Source organism: Nerophis lumbriciformis, linkage group LG01 (genome assembly GCF_033978685.3).
Source record: "Nerophis lumbriciformis linkage group LG01, RoL_Nlum_v2.1, whole genome shotgun sequence".
Lineage (NCBI taxonomy): Eukaryota > Metazoa > Chordata > Actinopteri > Syngnathiformes > Syngnathidae > Nerophis > Nerophis lumbriciformis.
This window is the reverse complement of record NC_084548.2, coordinates 65,819,325-65,845,108: the sequence shown is the minus strand read 5'-3', so window position 1 is coordinate 65,845,108 and position 25,784 is coordinate 65,819,325. Positions and strand designations below refer to the sequence as shown.

The 25,784-nt window shown below is 37.2% G+C and overlaps 1 protein-coding gene across 1 annotated transcript in view; it reads left to right on the top strand.

The window, feature by feature from the left end:
* The window catches only part of itpr3 (inositol 1,4,5-trisphosphate receptor, type 3), a 152,268-nt gene that overhangs the window by 8,593 nt on the left and 117,891 nt on the right, over positions 1-25,784 (top strand). Inside the window, exons 2-4 of the mRNA XM_061924344.1 lie at positions 12,600-12,670; positions 18,658-18,779; positions 22,960-23,046. Of these exons, the coding sequence (XP_061780328.1) occupies positions 12,600-12,670; positions 18,658-18,779; positions 22,960-23,046 (280 nt within the window). The remainder of the gene's footprint in view (positions 1-12,599; positions 12,671-18,657; positions 18,780-22,959; positions 23,047-25,784) is intronic.

The window sequence follows — 25,784 nt, the reverse complement described above, 5'->3', positions numbered from 1 at the left end:
ACTCATAAACTTTTTTTTTGTTTTTTTGCAAATAATAATTAACTTAGAATTTCATGGCTACAACACGTGCCAAAGTAGTTGGGAAAGGACATGTTCACCACTGTGTTACATGGCCTTTCCTTTTAACAACACTCCGTAAACGTTTGGGAACTGAGAAGACACATTTTTTAAGCTTCTCAGTAAGGCTGCAGCTAACGATTATTTTTCTATCGATTAATCTATAGATTATTTTTTTCGATTAATCGGTTAATCTATAGATTATTTTTTCGATTAATCTATAGATTATTTTTCCTTTTACCGATTATTTTTTTTATTTAAAATGAAGATGAAAAAATAAATGTAGGCCAGTTTTTTCAAAAGGCATGGCTTTTATTTACAAAAAAAAAAGTATGGCCACTCAGTCAACATTGACAACAACATGACAAAATATTCTGTAACAATGTAAACATTTAACAAAATTAAAAGTAGCTTATTTGCTTTTAATGTGCAAATATAAAAGTAAACATCCAGTGCAAATCTTAATATTCTGCAATAGTATAAGGATTTCAAAAGTAAAAGTATTGCTTATTTTGCTTTAAAATGTGCAAAAATAAAGATAAACATCCAATACAAAAAAGTGCAAAACGAAATATTCTGTAACAACAGTGTAAACATTTCAACAAAAGTAAAACTTTTGCTTATTTTCCTTAATAACACAACAATGATAGTATGATTAAAGTGAAAGTTAATTGTTCGTTTGTACATAGTATACGTAATTGTTAATGTTGTAAAAGGTATTTGCACAACTAATTAACGTTAGCGTTAAAGAGGAGCACGTCTTTGTAAACACTGAACAGGCACGCCAAACGCTCCTCTCAGAGCGAAACGGTGCTTTAGTTTATGAATTTACAACGCAGATACAAATGACACATTCATGTTTTTGTGTAATGATGACAACGTATACCCACGCGGACGATTGACTAGTTGATGGTGATGGCAAGAACGCTGCCGTTGTGCTGCTATGATAGGCCATTTCCGCTCGACACAGTGTGCATACAACAACATTATTAGCAGAGGTGGGTAGAGTAGCCAGAAATTGTACTCAAGTAAGAGTACTGTTACTTTAGAGATTTATTACTCAAGTAAAAGTAAGGAGTAGTCACCCAAATATTTACTTGAGTAAAAGTAAAAAGTATGTTGTGAAAAAACTACTCAAGTACTGAGTAACATACACACACATATCATATATATATATATATATATATATATATATATATATATATATGTGTATATATATACACACACACACACACACACACACACACACATATATATATATATATATATATATATATATATATATATATATATATACATACATTGATATATACAGTATATAATTTATATTTATTTATTTTGCCGTTTTTGTTTACATGTTAAAGGTGTTTTAATAATTATACATGCATGTTTAACATATAGATTCCTTTCTTTCATGAAGACAAGAATATAAGTTGGTGTATTACCTGATTCTGATGACTTGCATTGATTGTAATCAGACAGTAGTGCTGATAGCGTCCACGTTTTCAAATGGAGGAGAAAAAAAGTTCCTCCTTTCTGTCTAATACCACATGAAAGTGGTTGTTATTTGGCATCTTATTTGTCCACCTTCCATATTCGTTTTTATACACTTTACAAGAAATACATTGGCGGCAAACTCCGTAGCTTGCTAGCTTGTTTGCGCTGGCTTTCGGAGACTCTTATTTTGAAAGCGCGACTTTTATTGTGAAGACAGGAACTGTGCAGTCAGTCTTTACGGTTGAAATAAAAAAAGGGTCTTTTTTCCTTCACACATTTGATTGATTGATTGGAACTTTTATTAGTAGATTGCACAGTACAGTACATATTCCGTACAATTGACCACTAAATGGTAACACCCGAAGTTAGCTCGGAGCCAGTCAGGTCATGTGACCGCCTGGCTCTATTTGATTGGTCCAACGTCACCAGTGACTGCATCTGATTGGTGGAACGAAGTGAAACGTCACCAGTAAGGCAGGCACTATGAAGGTCTGTCTGACAGACCAAAACAAACAAAGCGTGCATTAACAGATCGATAAAAATTAGTAGCGAGTAGCGAGCTGAATGTAGATAAAAGTAGCGGAGTAAAAGTAGCGTTTCTTCTTAGGCCGTTTATTGAAATAGTCCCACACTTTTGACGACTTTTGGCGTGCTTTTTTCCCCTCGCTCGCACCGCTCGCATCGTCTGCTTTGCGCTCCGCCATGACGGTAGTGTGACGTAAATATGCGACGCGTCGACGAACAAAAACGTCCTCGACGTATTTACGTAACCGATGACGTCGACTACGTCGACGCGTCGTTTCAGCCCTACTTCTCAGTTGGAATTCTTTCCCATTCTTGCTTGATGTACAGCTTAAGTTGTTCAACAGTCCGGGGGTCTCCGTTGTGGTATTTTAGGCTTCATAATGCGCCACACATTTTCAATGGGAGACAGGTCTGGACTACAGGCAGGCCAGTCTAGTACCCGCACTCTTTTACTATGAAGCCACGTTGATGTAACACGTGGCTTGGCATTGTCTTGCTGAAATAATCAGGGGCGTCCATGGTAACGTTGCTTGGATGGCAACATATGTTGCTCCAAAACCTGTATGTACCTTTCAGCATTAATGGTGCCTTCACAGATGTGTAAGTTACCCATGTCTTGGGCACTAATACACCCCCATACCATCACAGATGCTGGCTTTTCAACTTTGCGCCTATAACAATCCGGATGGTTCTTTTCCTCTTTGGTCCGGACGACACGACATCCACAGTTTCCAAAAAAAATTTGAAATGTGGACTCGTCAGACCACAGAACACTTTTCCACTTTGTATCAGTCCATCTTAGATGAGCTCAGGCCCAGCGAAGCCGACGGCGTTTCTGGGTGTTGTTTATAAACGGTTTTCGCCTTGCATAGGAGAGTTTTAACTTGCACTTACAGATGTAGCGACCAACTGTAGTTACTGACAGTGGGTTTCTGAAGTGTTCCTGAGCCCATGGGGTGATATCCTTTACACACTGATGTTGCTTGTTGACGCAGTACAGCCTGAGGGATCGAAGGTCACGGGCTTAGCTGCTTACGTGCAGTGATTTCTCCAGATTCTCTGAACCCTTTGATGATATTACAGACCGTAGATGGTGAAATCCCAAAATTCCTTGCAATAGCTGGTTGAGAAAGGTTTTTCTTAAACTGTTCAACAATTTGCTCACGCATTTGTTGACAAAGTGGTGACCCTCGCCCTATCCTTGTTTGTGAATGACTGAGCATTTCATGGAATCTACTTTTATACCCAATCATGGCACCCACCTGTTCCCATATTGCCTGTTCACCTGTGGGATGTTCCAAATAAGTGTTTGATGAGCATTCCTCAACTTTATCAGTATTTATTGCCACCTTTCCCAACTTCTTTGTCACGTGTTGCTGGCATCAAATTCTAAAGTTAATGATTATTTGCAAAAAAAAAAAGTTTATCAGTTTGAACATCAATTATGTTGTCTTTGTAGCATATTCAACTGAATATGGGTTGAAAATGATTTGCAAATCATTGTATTCCGTTTATATTTACATCTAACACAATTTCCCAACTCATATGGAAACGGGGTTTGTACATTCTGTCAGCATTTCCCTTCAACTACAGCATTGGAGCATTCACACGCAATTCCTTCAAGAATTGCCTCTTCTAGTTACTATTTGCTATTTTTATGACTGAGAAAAACCCGAGTTTTAGAGAAGCTGTCCCGACTGCAGCTGAGATAGGCTCCAGCGACCCCAAAAGGGACAAGCGGTAGAAAATGGATGGATGTATGTTGCCAGTTACCCAGCATGCAACAGTTAGCCCGAAACAAAGCCCCCTCTAGTCGGAAGTGGAAGCTTCAAGTGTGTTATCTTGCCTCAGGTACAGTATGTACACGTTCAACCTGCAACACCAGTCCAGGTCCCCGGAAATCCTCCTGATGTTCCCGACTAATTTGACTCATTAAACACTGTGTGTTTGCTTTATATTGACAGTAGTCACGCGGTAGAAATCTCTCCTGGCCATTCACATCACCACATCCTCTTCCTGCCGCCTTATTGTCAGCCATGTTTCGAAATACATTTTGGTACCGGTACCAAAATGTATTTCGATACTTTTCTGAATAAAGGGGACCACAAAAATGTCATTTTTGGCTTTATTTGAACAAAAAAATCTTAGGGTAAATTAAACATATGTTTATTATTGCAATTTAGTCCTTAAATAAAATAGTGAACATACTGGACAACTTGTCTTTTAGTAGTAAGTAAACAAACAAGACTCCTAATTAGTCTGCTGATGTATGCAGTAACATATTGTGTCATTTATCATTCTATTATTTTGTCTACATTATAAAGGACAAGCTGTAAAAAAATATCAATCTACTTGTTCATTTATTGTTAATATCCGCTTACTTTCTGTTTTAACATGTTCGATCTACACTTCTGTTAAAATGTAATAATCACTTATTCTTCTCTTCTTTGATACTTTACATTAGTTGTGGATGATACCACAAATTAAGGTATCGATCTGATACCAAGTAGTTACAGGATCATACATTTGTCCTATTCAAAGTCCTCATGTGTCCAGGGACGTATTTCCTGAGTTTATAAATATAATAAGAATTGTAAAAAAAAAGAAAAAAGATTTTGTGACAATAAAAAATATCGATGTAATCATAGTAGTATCGACTAGATACGCTATTGTACTTGGTATCATTACAGTGGATGTCAGGTGTAGATCCACCCATGGCATTTGTTCACATTGTGACGCCAGTGAGCTATTGTATCCTCCTACGGTGTGTAGTGAAGCATGTTTAGCTATTCCTCGTCCTCCAGTGATAATGGTACTTGTGAGAAACGTACTTACTTTGTCGCCATGCAGGCGAGGATTAGTGATTTAGAAGTAGCTAAAACACTGCCGACTGCAGGTGGACGTTGCTAGCGAGCAATGTCTCAAAGCACCTCTTCCTGAGGGCGTTTCAGTGTTATAACTTCACCTTTATCTTTACTTTTTGGACCAAAATGCGTCCATTCTCCCTTTTCTGTCTACACACTGTGTCTGCTTGTAAGTACTCTGTGTGTGTGCGCGCTGCCGTACATGCTCCTCTGCTCGTAAAACCAGCAATGTCACGACGTGATGTCATGCCCGGGAACCGTTACTTTTCAAACGGAGTATAGTACCGTTTTTGATTCATTAGTACCGGGATACTATACCAGTACCGGTATACCGTACAACCCTACGCCATGTTAATGAATCTGCCAAGAAGTGACTTGCAGATTTTTAAGTTTTCAGGCGTAACCAAAAGGAAGTCATCAAACGAGCTTATTTTACTTGTTTGGTGACGAAATGAACAAAATGTGGTGAGAAAAAAAAAAATGTAGAGGAGCTGGGGGTTTTGTGTGTACGTTTAAACTAAAAGCCACGACAACACACCTGTCAACTACACAAAGGGATGCTTTTGTCTTGATGCTCAGTGGTAAAAAATGTGTGTGTGTGTGTGTGGTCTAGCTCTTTAAGAGCCTTCAAAATCACTTTTGTGACTCAACATGTTTGCTATGTTAGTTCAGCTGAGAAATGCTTCACAAAAGATGTGTAAGTGAGACGTCGCCTTTTGTAATGAACTAAATAGGATCTCTGTTTTATCTGTCCCAGGGTCAAACTGTGCCCTTACGCCATTATCAGGGTTGGGCAATAGGGCTGAAAACTGTATCAGGATATAAGTGTTTTATATCAGTCGATATCGATAATTGGAAATATTTTTAATGACCTAAAAGAAATATATTAGGAACTATATTAAATGTATATTACATGTAAACATTTCAATTCCAAATGTTACTTTTCCTCTGATTATAATCCTAAAGGCAAAAAGGAAAGGAAACGCCAACACAAGCATGGAAAGCATTCAAATAATTTAAACAAAGTTCTAAAATCTCATTAAACACTTGACTATAGCCTTTTAAAATGAAGGTGCAAAAATAAGGAATATGTAAGAAATGCTTAATAACGTGTAATAAAAATAGTGTGAAAATATAAACATTGAGAAACCTGAGAAGACTTATATCCTGCAGCTTTAGTGGCAGGAAGTTACAGCTGTGCTCTAAAGGGTGAGCGCGGCTAAGGTGGTGTGGTATTAGCGGTCTTGGTGGGGACGAGCGCCTTGCGTCATTTACAGACCACATTGGTCTGACTACGGTCCCTTTTTGAAAAACTGCCATACTTCCAGATGACTTTTCCTCTTTTGATGGTGCATTTTCTGCCGTGGCTCCAAAACTTTGGAACAACATCCCTCTTGCTATTCGGACGGCTCCCTCTTTAACGAGTTTTAAATCACGTCTTAAAACATATTTTTACTCTTGGGCTTTTAAACCTGCGTGAGAGTTGTGGGATTTTAGTCGATTTTATTTTCTTTGATGCATTTTATGTACTTTTATTAGGGATGTCCGATAATGGCTTTTTGCCGATATCCGATATTCCGATATTGTCAAACTCTTTAATTACCGATACCTATAACAACCGATACCGATATCAACCGATACCGATATATACAGTCATTGAATTAACACATTATTATGCCTAATTTGGACAACCAGGTAAAGTTAAAGTTAAAGTTAAAGTACCAATGATTGTCACACACACACTAGGTGTGGCGAGATTATTCTCTGCATTTGACCCATCACCCTTGATCACCCCCTGGGAGGTGAGGGGAGCAGTGGGCAGCACCGGTGGCCGCGCCCGGGAATCATTTTGGTGATTTAACCCCCAATTCCAACCCTTGATGCTGAGTGCCAAGCAGGGAGGTAATGGGTCCCATTTTTATAGTCTTTGGTATGACTCGGCCGGGGTTTGAACTCACAACCTACCGATCTCAGGGCGGACACTCTAACCACTAGGCCACTGAGTAGGTATGGTGAAGATAAGGATCTTTTAAAAAAATAAAAAATAAAATAAGATAAATAAATTAAAAACATTTTCTTGAATAAAAAAGAAAGTAAAACAATATAAAAACAGTTACATAGAAACTAGTAATTGATGAAAATGAGTAAAATTAACTGTTAAAGGTTAGTACTATTAGTGGACCAGCAGCACGCACAATCATGTATGCTTACGGACTGTATCCCTTGCAGGCTGTATTGATATATATTGATATATAATGTAGGAACCAGAATATTAATAACAGAAAGAAACAACCCTTTTGTGTGAATGAGTGTAAATGGGGGAGGGAGGTTTTTTGGGTTGGTGCACTAATTGTAAGTCTATCTTGTGTTTTTTTTATGTTGATTTAATAAAAAAAAAACAATACCGATAATTTCCGATATTACATTTTAAAGCATTTATCGGCCGATGATATTGGCAGGCCGATATTATCGGACATCTCTAACTTTTATAGTTAAATGTTTTTTTTTTTATTGACTCTCCTAGTATGTGTGTCCCAACTTCTGTGCAGCACTTTGTGAAATTTCTATTGTTTTTTTAGGGATGTCCGATAATGGCTTTTTGCCAATATTCCGATATTGTCCAACTCTTAATTACCGATACCGATATCAACACATACCGATATATACAGTCGTGGAATTAACACATTATTATGCCTAATTTGGACAACCAGGTATGGTGAAGATAAGGTCCTTTAAAAAAATAAAAAAAATTACAAAATAAGATAAATAAATTAAAAACATTTTCTTGAATAAAAAGAAAGTAAAACAATATAAAAACAGTTACATAGAAACTAGTAATTAATGAAAATGAGTCAAATTAACTGTTAAAGGTTAGTACTATTAGTGGACCAGCAGCACGCACAATCATGTGTGCTTACGGACTGTATCCCTTGCAGACTGTATTGATATATATTGATATATAATGTAGGAACCAGAATATTAATAACAGAAAGAAACAACCCTTTTGTGTGAATGAGTGTAAATGGGGGAGGGAGGTTTTTTGGGTTGGTGCACTAATTGTAAGTCTATCTTGTGTTTTTTTTATGTTGATTTAATTAAAAAAAAACCAAAAAAAACAATACCGATAATAAAAAAAAAACGATACCGATAATTTCCGATATTACATTTTAAAGCATTTATCGGCCAATGATATTGGCAGGCCGATATTATCGGACATCTCTAACTTTTATAGTTAAATGTTTTTTTATTTATTGACTCTCCTAGTATGTGTGTCCCAACTTCTGTGCAGCACTTTGTGAAATTTCTATTGTTTTTTTAGGGATGTCCGATAATGGCTTTTTGCCAATATTCCGATATTGTCCAACTCTTAATTACCGATACCGATATCAACACATACCGATATATACAGTCGTGGAATTAACACATTATTATGCCTAATTTGGACAACCAGGTATGGTGAAGATAAGGTCCTTTAAAAAAAAAAAAATTACAAAATAAGATAAATAAATTAAAAACATTTTCTTGAATAAAAAGAAAGTAAAACAATATAAAAACAGTTACATAGAAACTAGTAATTAATGAAAATGAGTCAAATTAACTGTTAAAGGTTAGTACTATTAGTGGACCAGCAGCACGCACAATCATGTGTGCTTACGGACTGTATCCCTTGCAGACTGTATTAATATATATTGATATATAATGTAGGAACCAGAATATTAATAACAGAAAGAAACTGTTACGATCCGTTGCCCGGATCATAGTTTGTTTATGTTTGAGTCACATGTGTTTTCAGCACCTTGAGTTTCGTTTATTTCTGTTGCCATGACGGCAGATTGTATACACCTGCCTCTGGTTAGTGTCCGGGACGCGCACCTGTTGCCCGGGCGCTAATCAGAGGGCTATTTAGTCTTTGATCTGGCCTCACTCGGTCTGGCTTCCTAGTTTGTTCCCATACAACTGTTAACGACTACTTTGATTCTGCTAGCTTTTCACGCTATGCTATTTGTGCCTGCTAGCTCCCACGCTAGTCCTTTTGTTTTGCCTTTTGTGTTACGTGCATGTCTTTTTGTTTATTCATCGTATGATTTATATTTTAAATAAATCATATTCCTACCTGCAAGCTGTGTCCGAAGCCGTCTGCATCCTTGGGAGAACCACACCCGCATCACGATGCGACCAAGTCATTACAGAAACAACCCTTTTGTGTGAATGAGTGTAAATGGGGGAGGGGCACTAATTGTAAGTGCACTAATTGCACTAATTGTAAGTGTATCTTGTGTTGATTTAATAAAAAAAAACCAAAAAAAACAAAAAACGATACCGATAATTAAAAAAACGATACCGATAATTTCCGATATTACATTTTAAAGCATTTATCGTCCGATAATATCGGACATCTCTAACTTTTATAGTTAAATGTTTTTTTACTATTGACTCTCCTAGTATGTGTGTCCCAACTTCCCAAATTTCTATCGTTTTTTTTTAGGGATGTCCGATAATGGCTTTTTGCCGATATCCGATATTCCGATATTGTCCACCTCTTAATTACCGATACCGATATCAACCGATACCGATATATGCAGTCGTGGAATTAACACATTAATATGCCTAATTTGGACAACCAGGTATGGTGAAGATAAGGTCCTTTTTAAAAAAATTGATAAAATAAGATTTAAAAAAAATTAAAAAAAATTTCTTGAATAAAAAAGAAAGTAAAACAATATAAAAACAGTTAGATAGAAACTAGTAGTTAATGAAAATGAGTAAAATTAACTTAAAGGTTAGTACTATTAGTGGACCAGCAGCACGCACAATCATGTGTGCTTACGGACTGTATCCCTTGCAGACTGTATTGATATATATTGATATATAATGTAGGAACCAGAAATATTAATAACAGAAAGAAACAACTAGAGATGTCCGATAATATCGGCCGATAAATGCTTTAAAATGTAATATCGGAAATGATCGGTATCGTTTTTTATTATCGGTATCGTTTTTTTTTGTTTTTTTAAAATTAAATCAACATAAAAAACACAAGATACACTTACAATTAGTGCACCAACCCAAAAAACCTCCCTCCCCCATTTACACTCATTCACACAAAAGGGTTGTTTCTTTCTGTTATTAATATTCTGGTTCCTACATTATATATCAATATATATCAATACACTCTGCAAGGGATACAGTCCGTAAGCACACATGATTGTGCGTGCTGCTGGTCCACTAATAGTACTAACCTTTAACAGTTAATTTTACTCATTTTCATTAATTACTAGTTTCTATGTAACTGTTTTTATATTGTTTTACTTTCTTTTTTATTCAAGAAAATGTTTTTAATTTATTTATCTTATTTTATTTTATAAATTAAAAAAAAAAAGACTTTATCTTCACCATACCTGGTTGTCCAAATTAGGCATAATAATGTGTTAATTCCACGACTGTATATATCGGTATCGGTTGATATTGTTATCGGTAATTAAAGAGTTGGACAATATCGGAATATCGGCAAAAAGCCATTATCGGACATCACTAGAAACAACCCTTTTGTGTGAATGAGTGTGAATGAGTGTGAATGGGGGAGGGAGGTTTTTTGGGTTGGTGCACTAATTGTAAGTGTATCTTGTGTTTTTTATGTTGATTTAATAAAAAAAACAAAATAAAAAAACAACGATACCGATAATAAAAAAAAAACGATACCGATAATTTCCGATATTACATTTTAAAGCATTTATCGTCCGATAATATCGGACATCTCTAACTTTTATAGTTAAATGTTTTTTACTATTGACTCTCCTAGTATGTGTGTCCCAACTTCCCAAATTTCTATCGTTTTTTTTTAGGGATGTCCGATAATGGCTTTTTGCCGATATCCGATATTCCGATATTGTCCACCTCTTAATTACCGATACCGATATCAACCGATACCGATATATGCAGTCGTGGAATTAACACATTAATATGCCTAATTTGGACAACCAGGTATGGTGAAGATAAGGTCCTTTTTAAAAAAATTGATAAAATAAGATTTAAAAAAAATTAAAAAAAAATTCTTGAATAAAAAAGAAAGTAAAACAATATAAAAACAGTTAGATAGAAACTAGTAGTTAATGAAAATGAGTAAAATTAACTTAAAGGTTAGTACTATTAGTGGACCAGCAGCACGCACAATCATGTGTGCTTACGGACTGTATCCCTTGCAGACTGTATTGATATATATTGATATATAATGTAGGAACCAGAAATATTAATAACAGAAAGAAACAACTAGAGATGTCCGATAATATCGGCCGATAAATGCTTTAAAATGTAATATCGGAAATGATCGGTATCGTTTTTTATTATCGGTATCGTTTTTTTTTGTTTTTTTTAAATTAAATCAACATAAAAAACACAAGATACACTTACAATTAGTGCACCAACCCAAAAAACCTCCCTCCCCCATTTACACTCATTCACACAAAAGGGTTGTTTCTTTCTGTTATTAATATTCTGGTTCCTACATTATATATCAATATATATCAATACACTCTGCAAGGGATACAGTCCGTAAGCACACATGATTGTGCGTGCTGCTGGTCCACTAATAGTACTAACCTTTAACAGTTAATTTTACTCATTTTCATTAATTACTAGTTTCTATGTAACTGTTTTTATATTGTTTTACTTTCTTTTTTATTCAAGAAAATGTTTTTAATTTATTTATCTTATTTTATTTTATAAATTAAAAAAAAAAAGACTTTATCTTCACCATACCTGGTTGTCCAAATTAGGCATAATAATGTGTTAATTCCACGACTGTATATATCGGTATCGGTTGATATTGTTATCGGTAATTAAAGAGTTGGACAATATCGGAATATCGGCAAAAAGCCATTATCGGACATCACTAGAAACAACCCTTTTGTGTGAATGAGTGTGAATGAGTGTGAATGGGGGAGGGAGGTTTTTTGGGTTGGTGCACTAATTGTAAGTGTATCTTGTGTTTTTTATGTTGATTTAATAAAAAAAACAAAATAAAAAAACAACGATACCGATAATAAAAAAAAAACGATACCGATAATTTCCGATATTACATTTTAAAGCATTTATCGGCAGGCCGATATTATCAGACATCGCTAGTTTTTTTTAAAATGTGCTATATAAATAAAGTGGATTGGAGTGGATTTTTCCACCCCAATTTTTCATTTTGACTTCCTCATCTCACTCCATGCAAAGAATGAACCACCAGACAACAACATGGCGCAACCAAACTCGATAGCTGATACGCTCACCTGATCGGCTGTTAGCGTGTCACTCCTTTTTCCAACGAAAAAGAAAGTGATCATATTAAACGCTTTATCGAACGCACTTTTTATTGATATCGATTACGTGTCTATTGCGTTTTATCACCCAGCCCTCTCCACTATTAAAGCTTTTTTTAAGTCATTTAAAAAAAAAAAAGGTGCTATTTTAACAATATTTTGTGTCATGCAAGTGTAAAAAGAAGCCGAGCAGTGTTAATAGTACTTTGCTAACATGTATTTAACTCTGTGTGTGTGTGTGTGTGTGTGTGTGTGTGTGTGTGTGTGTGTGTGTGTGTGTGTGTGTGTGTGTGTGTGTGTGTGTGTGTGTGTGTGTGTGTGTGTGTGTGTGTGTGTGTGTGTGTGTGTGTAGGTTGGTGGATGATCGCTGTGTGGTGGAACCAGCCGCCGGAGACCTGGAGAACCCACCCAAGAAATTCAGAGGTCAGCTGGTAATCTGTCATGGTGCCAATTTTCCAATGCTTTTATTTTGGAAAAAAATGGGGCAAGGGTAAATATTAATAACACGTGTGATGTGCGTCCAGAGCATCGACACACACCACTGGTGATCTAGTTAAAAAGTAGATCAGAGTGATTGACGGCGCCAAGTGACCACGAGGAGGCGGAGCTTCAAAGTCAAAATGTCTCATCCAACCAGGAGAAGTTTGTTGCGAAACTAGAGCAGTGCTTCCCAAATAAAAGGTGACTGCTAAGCAAGCGCTAACAATATGCGCCAATAAGGACGTTTTATTGAAGTGATTTTATTATTGTATTGTATTTAAGGCAAATGTCTTGGTAAAGAAGGATGAGTTTAAGCGTGAGTGCAGGGCGTGATTCTGCCACAGTCAAATACAAACATGTCTTATCTGCCGCTGGTCATCGGCAGGCAAATATGTGGTCAGCCCACCTGACTGGCTTCCTGTTAGAAACATCCTGCCATGTGCGACGCGGACGCCATATTTGGTAGCATGCTCACACGTCGACACGGCCCCGGCCCCTTGTCCATTGAGCCACCATGGCGCTAGTGCAGACCTGGGCAAAATACGGCCCGGCCGGACGTTCTACATTATTTTTTTAGCCCTTTAACATCAAAACTGTATTTGCCATTATGATGTGCAGTGCTGTTTTTAAATTGCCGTAAGTCTTGAACTATAGAAAGTATTTCAATGGTCAAAATCTGCGCTTTTGGGTGTTAGACTTAGACTTAGACTTCCTTGGGCAGCACGGTAGAAGAGGGGTTAGTGCGTCTGCCTCACAATACGAAGGTCCTGAGTAGTCGTGAGTTCAACCCCGGCCTCGGGATCTTTCTGTGTGGAGTTTGCATGTTCTCCCCGTGACTGCGTGGGTTCCCTCCGGGTACTCCGGCTTCCTCCCACCTCCAAAGACATGCACCTGGGGATAGGTTGATTGGCAACACTAAAAAAAATTGGCCATAGTGTGTGAATGTGAGTGTGAATGTTGTCTGTCTATCTGTGTTGGCCCTGCGATGAGGTGGCGACTTGTCCAGGGTAGCTGTCCCGCGACCCCGAAGGGAATAAGCGGTAGAAAATGGATGGATGGATGGACTTAGACTTCCTTTTTATTGTCATTCAAATTGGAACTTTACAGCACAGATAAGAACGAAATTTCATTACATAAGCTCATGGTAGTGCAGGATAAAAAAGCAATAAGGTGCATATATAAATAGATAAATATAAATAATATATAGATATATATACCGTATTTTTCAGACTATAAGTCGCAGTTTTTTTCATAGTTTGGCTGGGGACTTATACTCAGGAGCGACTTATGTATGAAATTATTAACACATTACCGTAAAATATCAAATAATATTATTTAGCTCATTCACGTAAGAGACTAGACGTATAAGATTTCATGGGATTTAGCGATTAGGAGTGAGAGATTGTTTGGTAAACGTACAGCATGTTCTATATGTTATAGTTATTTGAATGACTCTTACCATAATATGTTACGTTAACATACCAGGCACGTTCTCAGTTGGTTATTTATGCCTCATATAACGTACACTTATTCAGCCTGTTGTTCACTATTCTTTATTTATTTTAAATTGCCTTTCAAATGTCTATTCTTGGTGTTGGGTTTTATCAAATAAATTTCCCCAAAAAATGCGACTTATATGTTTTTTTCCTTCTTTATTATGCATTTTCATCAGGTGCGACTTATACTCCGAAAAATACGGTATATATAAAATAAATAAAAATATATAAATATATATAAATAAATAAATAGATTACTGTACAGATAAATATATTGCACTTTTTCACATGCGTCCAGGTTTATGGATGTATGTTATATTGTCTTTTTTATTCCAGTGAGTTAATCCTTTTTAGGGGGAGTTGAGGGGATCATTTAATTTAATTATGATGCGTTCAAGAGTCTTACGGCCTGAGGGAAGAAGCTGTTACAGAACCTCTGCTTCGGAGGCTGCGGAACCTCTTTCTAGAGCCCAGCAGTGAAAACAGTCCTTGGTGGGGGTGGGAGGAGTCTTTGCAGATTTTCTGAGCCCTGGTCAGGCAGCGGCTTTTTGCGATCTCCTGGATAGGAGGAAGAGGAGTCCTGATGATCTTTTCCGCCGTCCTCACCACTCCCTGGAGAGACTTCCAGTCTGAGGCACTGCAGGCTCCAGTCCAGACAGAGATGCTGTTGGTCAGTAGGCTCTCTATAGTGCCTCTGTAGAATGTGCTGAGGGAGCTGTGCTCTTTTCATCCCACGCCAAAAGTGCATGCGCTGCTGAGCTCTTTTTACAAGAGCTCCGGTGTGTAGGGACCAGGTTATATTGTCAGTTATCTGCACCCCCAGGAACTTGGTGCTGCTTACTATCTCCACTGCTGTGCCGTTGATGAAGAGTGGAGTGTAGCTGGACTGGTGCTTCCTGAAGTCAACGATGATCTCCTTGGTCTTGTTGACATTCAGGACCAGGTTGTTGGTTCTGTACCAGTCAACCAGATGTTTCACCTCCTCCCTGTAGTCCATGTCTTTGTTGTCACGGATGAGGCCCACTACTGTCGTGTCGTCCGCATACTTCACAATGTGGTTGGTAGTCGACCTGGCGCAGCAGTCATGAGTCATCAACGTGAACAGCAGTGGACTCAGGACGCAGCCCTGGGGGGAGCCGGTGCTCAGGGAGATGGCACTGGAGGTGTTGTTGCCCACTCTCACAGATTACTACTTATAGGAGTTATTACGATATTCTACGTCACAGCAGCTCAGACCAGGAACAAAGCAGAGTGGGCGGGGTTTGTTTTCAGAGCAGCCAGCCCGAGACGCCTGTGTCAGAAATGGATGCGGGAAAGCAGATTTATACATGATAATATATCATATTGTAGGTGGTTATTACACTTTGCATTCATATTTAGCAGTTTTTAATTTTTTGTTGTGTTTTGCGTGATTGTAAAAGATACACAACTATCGAGGAGCTGGTCTGAGAAGTGAAAGAGGAGCGACGTGCATAAAGTATGTTAATATTTAGTGTTTTATTGTTCATAGTTAATATTGTAAATACCACGCAAAAAAGAGGAGCGACGTTCATATCTTGTTAATATTCAGTGTTTCTTTGTTCATAGTTGATATTGTAAATCCCACGTAAAAGTGGAGCGGCGTTGATACGTGGTTAGTATTCAGTGTTTTATTGTTCATAGTTAATATTGTAAATCCCAGGCAAAAAAGAGGAGTGGTGTTCATATCTTGTTAATATTCAGTGTTTCTTTGTTCATAGTTAATATTGTAAATCCTACGCAAAAAAGAGGAGCGATGTGTTAAGAACTGGTCAAGGGGATGACCCCGGGATGCAGAGACGGGAGGCAAGTTTGAATAACAAAAATGAATACATTTAATAAGTCCAAAAAGTGTAACAAAAAGCGATGGGGCAGAAATGCACACCATGAATACTAACTAAAACAGGTTCCTCAGTGGTCGACAGGGGAAAAAACCAGGGCGCACTCAGCACAGCATAATGTCCTTGCTGCCTCAAGGAGGCTAGGAAACAAACACAACAAAGTTAGAAATAACAGGACTAAGGAAAAGTAACGTACCAGGACTGACGAGGCGAAGTAGGCGCATGCACGTGGGAGGGGCAGGATAAAATAACCGGCAAGACCCAGCTGTGGGTGACAAGCTTACATACTCCTCTGAAGAAATAGGTTGCAGGTGTGCCTTAGTGTCCGTCCTTCGCTGGAGACTAATGAGCTGAGGAAACATCACAATAAATAATAATAATAAATAACAATTAAAAAAAAGGCATGGAAATAAAAACACAACACGATGTTCATATCTTGTTAATATTCAGTGTTTCTTTGTTCATAGTTAAAATTGTAAATCCTACGCAAAAAAGAGGAGCGACGTTCATACGTGGTTAATATTCAGTGTTTTATTGTTCATAGTTAATATTGTAAATCCCAGGCAAAAAAGAGGAGCGATGTTCATACAAACCCCGTTTCCATATGAATTGGGAAATTGTGTTAGATGTAAATATAAACGGAATACAATGATTTGCAAATAATTTTCAACCCATATTCAGTTGAATATGCTACAAAGACAACATATTTGATGTTCAAACTGATAAAAAAAATTCTTTTTTGCAAATAATCATTAACTTTAGAATTTGATGCCAGCAACACGTGACGAAGAATTTGGGCAAGGTGGCAATAAATACTGATAAAGTTGAGGAATGCTTATCAAACACTTATTTGGAACATCCCACAGGTGAACAGGCAAATTGGGAACAGGTGGGTGCCATGATTGGATATAAAAGTAGATTTCATTAAATGCTCAGTCATTCATAAACAAGTTGGGGCGAGGGTCACCACTTTGTCAACAAATGCGTGAGCAAATTTTTGAACAGTTTAAGAAAAAACATTCTCAACCAGCTATTGCAAGGAATTTAGGGATTTCACCATCTACGGTCCGTAATATCATCAAAGGGTTCAGAGAATCTGGAGAAATCACTGCACGTAAGCAGCTAAGCCCGTGACCTTCGATCCCTCAGGCTGTACTGCATGAACAAGCGACATCAGTGTGTAAAGGATATCACCACATGGGCTCAGGAACACTTCAGAAACCCACTGTCAGTAACTACAGTTGGTCGCTACATCTGTAAGTGCAAGTTAAAACTCTCCTATGCAAGGCGAAAACCGTTTATCAACAACACCCAGAAACGCCGTCGGCTTCGCTGGCCTGAGCTCATCTAAGATGGACTGATACAAAGTGGAAAAGTGTTCTGTGGTCTGACGAATCCACATTTCAAATTGTTTTTGGAAACTGTGGACGTCGTGTCCTCCGGACCAAAGAGGAAAAGAACCATCAGGATTGATATACTGTAGGCGCAAAGTTGAAAAGCCAGCATCTGAGATGGTATGGGGGTGTATTAGTGCCCAAGACATGGGTAACTTACACATCTGTGAAGGCGCCATTAATGCTGAAAGGTACATACAGGTTTTGGAGCAACATATGTTGCCATCCAAGCAACCTTACCATGGACGCCCCTGCTTATTTCAGCAAGACAATGCCAAGCCACGTGTTACATCAACGTGGCTTCATAGTAAAAGAGTTCAGGTGCTAGACTGGCCTGCCTGTAGTCCAGACCTGTCTCCCATTGAGAATGTGTGGTGCATTATGAAGCCTAAAATACCACAATGGAGACCCCCGGACTGTTGAACAACTTAAGCTGTACATCAAGCAAGAATGGGAAAGAATTCCACCTGAGAAGCTTAAAAAATGTGTCTCCTCAGTTCCCAAACGTTTACTGAGTGTTGTTAAAAGGAAAGGCCATGTAACACAGTGGTGAACATGCCCTTTCCCAACTACTTTGGCACGTGTTGCAGCCATGAAATTCTAAGTTAATTATTACTTGCAAAAAAAAAAAAAGTATATGAGTTTGAACATCAAATATCTCGTCTTTGTAGTGCATTCAATTGAATATGGGTTGAAAATGATTTGCAAATCATTGTATTCCGTTTATATTTACATCTAACACAATTTCCCAACTCATATGGAAACGGGGTTTGTATGTTGTTAATATTCAGTGTTTCATTGTTCATAGTTAATATTGTAAATCCCACTTTCTTTATTTTCATGTACATTTTGGGTGTGCCATTCAGTGAAAAACTGTAAAATTCCATTTCGTTTTTTCGAGGTGGTCTGTCATAACTTTTTTAGAACTCTTTCGGACATTGTGACTTTTGGTATTAGTGTTCCTGAAAAAAAGGGACCCAAACACACATACTGTACAGCAGATGTTTACAGCTAAATGTGTACATATCATTTATACACACATACACTTTGGCCCCCCCAGACACATTTTTTTCTCTCAATGTGGCCCCCGAGTCAAAATATTTGCCCAGCTCAGCGCAAGGTGGACCAATCCAGCTAACTTATACGTGCTAACATGCTACCGTGTGTGTTCCCTCCTTCAGACTGCCTGTTCAAGGTGTGCCCAATGAGTCGCTACTCGGCCCAGAAGCAGTTCTGGAAAGCCAAGCAGGCCAAACACGAGAAAGACAAGATTGGCGACGTGGTTCTGCTCCAAAAACTGCAGGTACAATTCACTTAAAGTCTGCACGTATCGTTTTCCTACGTTATTCAAAAAAATGGCATCTAAAGCAGGGGTGTCCAAAGTGCAACCAGGGGGCCATTTACGGTCCGTAGCTATTTTTTTTAACAGCCTGCGGCACAATTGTTGGTATTCTAATATTAGCATGATAGCTTTCTTTTTGTGCACATTTTGCAGGCATACGCTTTAGCCTAAAATATTTTTTTACTTGACAAATACTACCTGTTAGCATGCTAACGTTAGTCGGCTAGCTTTCCATCCATCCATTTTCTACCGCTTGTCCCTTTTGGGGTCGCGGGGGGTGCTGGAGCCTATCTTAGCTGCATTTGGGTGGAAGGCGGCGTACACCCTGGACAAGTCGCCACCTCATCGCAGGGCCAACAAAGATAGACAAACAACATTCACACACTCCAAAAAATGACTCATTGGATGAACTCAATTAAAATGAGGGAAGGTTTTCCATCCAATTGACTTCGATTTGATGTCTTTTACAGTATATATTGATATCGTTTTATCGCCCAGCCCTATCGGCCTTTTTGAAAAAAAAAAATTTCTTTCAATTTATTTGTTATCAATTATGTGTCTATCATGATATATATTTTTGTTTTATGGCCCAACTCTATGGGGATTTTTTCAGAATATTTTAATTTTTTTTAACTGATTTTGATTTTATTTATTTTGCGATATATATTGATAACATTTTATTGTCCAGCCCTACGGGGATTTTTTCCAGAATGTTTTTTTTTTTTAAATTGATATCGATTTTATGTCTTTTGCAATATATATTGCAATTGTTTTATCGCCCAGCCTTATTGGCCTTTTTCCATTTAAATTTTTTTTTTTTTTATATATCTATGTGTCTCTAATGATATATATTGATATCGTTTTAACGCCCAGCCCTATCGGCCTTTTTCCTTTTCTTTTTTTTTTTTTTTAATCAATTATGTGTCTATCATGATATTTATTATCGTTTTATGACCCAGCCCTATGGGAGTTTTTTCAAATTACTGTTTTTTTTAATTGATTTCGATTTGATGTCTTTCGCGATATATATTATCGTTTTATTGCCCAGACCCACTGCCTTTTTAAAAAAAAAATTTTTTTTAACATAAGTTATGTGTCTATCATGATATATATTGATATCGTTTTATCGCCCAGCTCTATCCGCCTTTTTCCTTTTTTTAAATTTTTTTTATATAAGTTATGTGTCTATCATGATATATATGTGGATATCGTTTTACGGCCCAGCCCTATGAGGATTTTTTCAAATTAATGTTTTATTTCAATTTTTTTGTTATCAATTATGTGTCTATCATGATATATATTATCGTTTTATGGCCCAGCCCTATGGGGATTTTTTCAAATTACTGTTTTTTTATTTGATTTCGATTTGATGTCTTTTGCGATATATATTGATATCGTTTTATGGCTCAGCCCTACGGTATTTTTCCTTTTGTTTTTAAACATAAGTTATGTGTATCATGATATATATTGATATCGTTTTATCGCCCAGCCCTATCGGCCTTTTTCCTATTTTTTTTTTTTACATAAGTTATGTGTCTATCATGATATATATGTCGATATCGTTTTACGGCCCAGCCCTATGGGGATTTTTTTAGAATTGTTTAGCTAATTTTATATGTATACACCAGAATCATAGTTTGGTACTTGATGTATGCTACGTTACCATGCGGGAATTTTTAACAACTTTTTTAGGTATAAGTCGCAGAGTAATCTATACTTGATGCATGCTCCAGTTAGTATTTAGAATGCTAGTTTTTTAAGCTAATTTAGCAGGTAAACGCCTCAATGTTAAATATTTTGGTATTTCACGAATGCTAATCGTAAGCATGCTATTGTTAGCATTGTACTATTAGCATGCTAGCCTTTTTAACTCGTTTTGCTCATATTTTTTGTTACTTGACGCTACCTGGCCAGCGTTCTAACCGTTAGTATTTCAGTTGGGTTTTGATTCTTCAGCGTTCACACACAATTTCTGCCGAAATTGCATTTTCTATTTTATGGAAAATAATCCATATATTGTACTGGTTTTGAAGGTGAAAACTAGCAAAATGATCCCCGCATACTTTTATTTGTCAGTCTGTGGCCCGCGGTGGAAAAAGTTTGGACAGCCATGAGCTAAATGAATGGGTAATGATTTTCAATTCAGGAAATAATTATAAAAAAATATTAAAATAAATTCAACAACAAATTAAAACATGTGAACATTTTTACAATTAAAAACAATATTTTTTTTTATATTGCAAGGAATTTAGAGATTTCACCATATACGGCCCGTAATATCATCAAAAGGTTTAGAGAATCTGGAGAAATCCCTGCACGTAAGCGATGATATTACGAACCGTCGATCCCTCAGGCGATATGCATCAAAAAGCGACATCAGTGTGTAAAGGATATCACCACATGGGCTCAGGAACACTTCAGAAAACCACTGTCAGTAACTACAGTTTGTCGCTACATCTGTATGTGCAAGTTAAAACTCTACTATGCAAAGCGAAAGCCATATATCAACAACACCCAGAAATGCCGCCGGCTTCTCTGGGCCCCAGCTCATCTAAGATGGACTGATGCAAAGTGTTCTTTGGTCTGACGAGTCCACATTTCAAATTGTTTTTGGAAACTGTGGACGTCGTGTCCTCGGGAACAAAGAGCAAAAGAACCATCCGGATTGTTCTAGGCGCAAAATTGAAAAGCCGGCATCTGTGATGGTATGGGGGTGTATTAGTACCCAAGGCGTGGGTAACTTACACGTCTGTGAAGGCACCATTAATGCTGAAAGGTACAAACAGGTTTTGGAGCAACATATGTTGCACCTGCTTATTTCAGCAAGACAATGCCAAGCCACGTGTTACAACAGCTTGGCTTCATAGTAAAAGACTGGCCTGCCTGTAGTCTCCCATTGAAAATGTGTGGCGCAATATGAACCCTAAAATAGTAGAAGGGAGACTGTTGAACAACTTAAGTTGTACATCAAGCAAGAATGGGAAATAATTCCACTTCAAAAATGTGTCTCCTCAGTTCCCATACGTTTACTGAGTGTTGTTAAAAGGAAAGGCTATGTAACACAGTGGTAAAAATGCCCCTGTGACAACTTTTTTGCAATGTGTTGCTGCCATTAAATTCGAAGTTCATGATTATTTGCAAAAAAAAAATAAGTTTCTCAGTGTGAACATAAAATATCTTGTTTTTGCAGTCTATTCAATTGAATATAAGTTGTAAAGGATTTGCAAATCATTATATTCTGTTTTTACAAACCCCGTTTCCATATGATTTGGGAAATTGTGTTTGATGTAAATGTAAACGAAATACAATGATTTGCAAATCATTTTCAACCCATATTCAGTTGAATATGCTACAAAGACAACATATTTGATGTTCAATCTGATAAGCACTCTTTTACTATGAAGCCACGTTGATGTCTCCCATTGAAATTGTGTGGCGCATTAAGAAGCCTAAAATACCACAACGGAGACCCCCGGACTGTTGAACAACTTAAGCTGTACATCAAGCAAGAATGGGAAAGAATTCCACCTGAGAAGCTTAAAAAATGTGTCTCCTCAGTTCCCAAATGTTTGCTGAGTGTTGTTTAAAGGAAAGGCCATGTAACACAGTGGTGAACATGCCCTTTCCCAACTACTTTGGCACGTGTTGCAGCCATGAAATTCTAAGTTAATTATTATTTGAAAAAAAAGTGAGTTTGAACATCAAATATCTTGTCTTTGTAGCATATTCAACTGAATATGGGTTGAAAAGGATTTGCAAATCATTGTATTCCGTTTATATTTACATCTAACACAATTTCCCAACTCCTATGGAAACGGGGTTTGTATTTACGATTTACACAACATGACAACTTCACTGGTTTTGGGTTAAAATATGTCAATAATTAGTTCTTAGTGCACGTAAACATATTAAAAATGTGTGTATGTGGGGCGGTGATGTTTGGTTTAAGGTGGGGGCCCTTCAGGAGTCAAATAATAATCATAATGAATACGTAACATTGAATGAGAATGAATATGAACATAAGTAAGTATATGAGTTGCACGTTAGCAAATACATGCAGCCTTTTAGTGTGTGTCATTTTAAACTAATATTTCATATTTGCATACTTCAACAGTGCGTGTGTGTGTTTGTTTGTTTTCAGCATGCTTCTAATTTGGAGCAGAAGCAAAACGAGACGGAGAACAAGAAGGTCCATGGAGACGTTGTCAAGTACGGAACTGTCCTCCAGGTTAGGACGTTCATGCCATAAAAGTTATAAAAACCATTAGAGGCAAATATTAGTGCACAAGTTGAAACAACTTTCACACAATACTCTTATACACACACGCGCTGATCCCTCCCTTGTTGCCATGGAAACGTGTCCTTTTGCTACAATGAATGCATGTACAGTCACGCACTACACACACACACACGCACGCACAATTCTTTGTGTCAATGCTGATTGCTGTTGAAGTCAATATTGACTCTGTATCAACGTACACACACACACACACACACACACACACACACACACACACACACACACACACACACACACACACACACACACACAGTGGGTGTGGTTCTTGCTCAGAGAAAGTCAGTGAGATTATCCTGTGAAAAAGTATGCGTGTGTGTATGTGTATGTGTGTGTGTGTGTGTGTGCGTGTGTGTGTGTGTGTGTGTGTGTGCGTGCATAGCACTGTACATACTGTACATGTTTGTGTGTCAGTCTGAGATGTGTTGGAATTTAGATAAAAACAATGCATATTAGCGCCAGTAGAGAGCACATGAATAATACATAACAGTATGTTAGTACACCGTCTTTACCAGGGAATCGGCTGCTTGGTTGACTCTCCCGGCTCTCATGTTAGCAGCGAGTCGGCGTCTTATTTTACATATAGTTTTCTACACCAAAAGTCATCTATTTGTTCTTCTTCTTCTTCTTCTTCTTCTCCAGATTTTGGCGCGTTGTACCTTCCACATTTTTCATCCAATTCAAACAGTTCCCAGTTCAAATTATTCAGTTTATTTGGGAATCACGGGCTTTTCCTTGACAAATTCCAAAAATGTTCCCAGATTTCCCAATATTTCAGGTTTTCCGGAACATGAATTGGCCATTTGGCAACTTTCACCATTTCCACGTTTTTCAACCGATTCAAACCATTCCACCTTCAACATATTCCACTCATCCTGGAAATTCAAACTATAATTTTTTCCAAATTCCAAAAATTTCCAGGAATTCGCAGATTTCCCGATTATTTTTTCTAAACATTTTTTTCTGGCGACTACTCCTTCCACATTTTTCAACCCACTTTAACCGTTCCACCGTCAACACATTCCTCTTAATAAGGACAAAAAATTAAGTTGTTTTTTTAACTGGAAAAATTCCCGGTTTTCCCAAAATTCCAGGAATTCCGTAATACCATTTCTCAATTAAAAATTTTAAATTTCTCGACCCATTCGAACAATTCCAACACCAACCATTTCAACTCATTCAGACCATTCAAGTCTTTTAGCGTGTTCAAAAAAATTCCGGCTTTTCCCGAAATTCCCAAATTTCCATGAAATTCCCATTGAAATAAATGGGACATTTTTCAAAGTTCCACAACTCCCACATTTTTTATCTGATTTCAAATTGTTTCACCATTTCCACATTTTTTAACCGATTCGAACCATTCTACCTTCAACATATTCCACTCATCCTGGAAATTCAAACTATCATTTTTTCCAAATTCCAAAAAATTCCAGGAATTCGCAGAATTCCCGATTTATTTATTTTTTAAACATTTTTTTCTGGCGACTACTCCTTCCACATTTTTCAACCCACTTTAACCGTTCCACCGTCAACACATTCCTCTTAATCAGGACAAAAAAATAAGGTGTTTTTTTAACTGGAAAAATTCCCGGTTTTCCCAAAATTCCAGAAATTCCGTAATATAATTTCTCAATTAAAAATGTTACATTTCTCGACCCATTTGAACAATTCCAACACCAACCATTTCAACTCATTCAGACCATTCAAGTCTTTTAGCATGTTCAAAAAAATTCCCGCTTTTCCCTAAATTCCCAAATTTCCATGAAATTCCTATTGAAATAAATGGGACATTTTTCAAAGTTCCACAACTCCCACATTTTTTATCTGATTTCAAATTGTTTCACCATTTCCACGTTTTTCAACCGATTCGAACCATTCCACCTTCAACATATTCCACTCATCCTGGAAATTCAAACTATCATTTTTTCCAAATTCCAAAAAATTCCAGGAATTCGTAGAATTCCCGATTATTTTTTTTAAACATTTTTTTCTGGCGACTACTCCTTCCACATTTTTCAACCCACTTTAACCGTTCCACCGTCAACACATTCTTCTTAATCAGTACAAAAAACCAAGTTGTTTTTTAACTGGAAAAATTCCCGGTTTTCCCAAAATTCCAGGAATTCCGTAATACCATTTCTCAATTAAAAATGTTAAATTTCTCGACCGATTTGAACAATTCCAACACCAACTATTTCAACTCATTCAGACCATTCAAGTCTTTTAGCGTGTTCAAAAAAATTCCTGCTTTTCCCGAAATTCCCAAATTTCCATGAAATTCCCATTGAAATAAATGGGACATTTTTCAAAGTTCCACAACTCCCACATTTTTTATCTGATTTCAAATTGTTTCACCATTTCCACGTTTTTTAACCGATTCGAACCATTCCACCTTCAACATATTCCACTCATCCTGGAAATTCAAACTATCATTTTTTCCAAATTCCTAAAAAATCCAGGAATTCGTAGAATTCCCGATTTTTATTTTTTTTTTAAACATTTTTTTCTGGCGACTACTCCTTCCACATTTTTCAACTCACTTTAACCGTTCCACCGTCAACACATTCCTCTTAATCAGGACAAAAAAATAAGTTGTTTTTTTTAACTGGAAAAATTCCCGGTTTTCCCAAAATTCCAGGAATTCCGTAATACCATTTCTCAATTAAAAA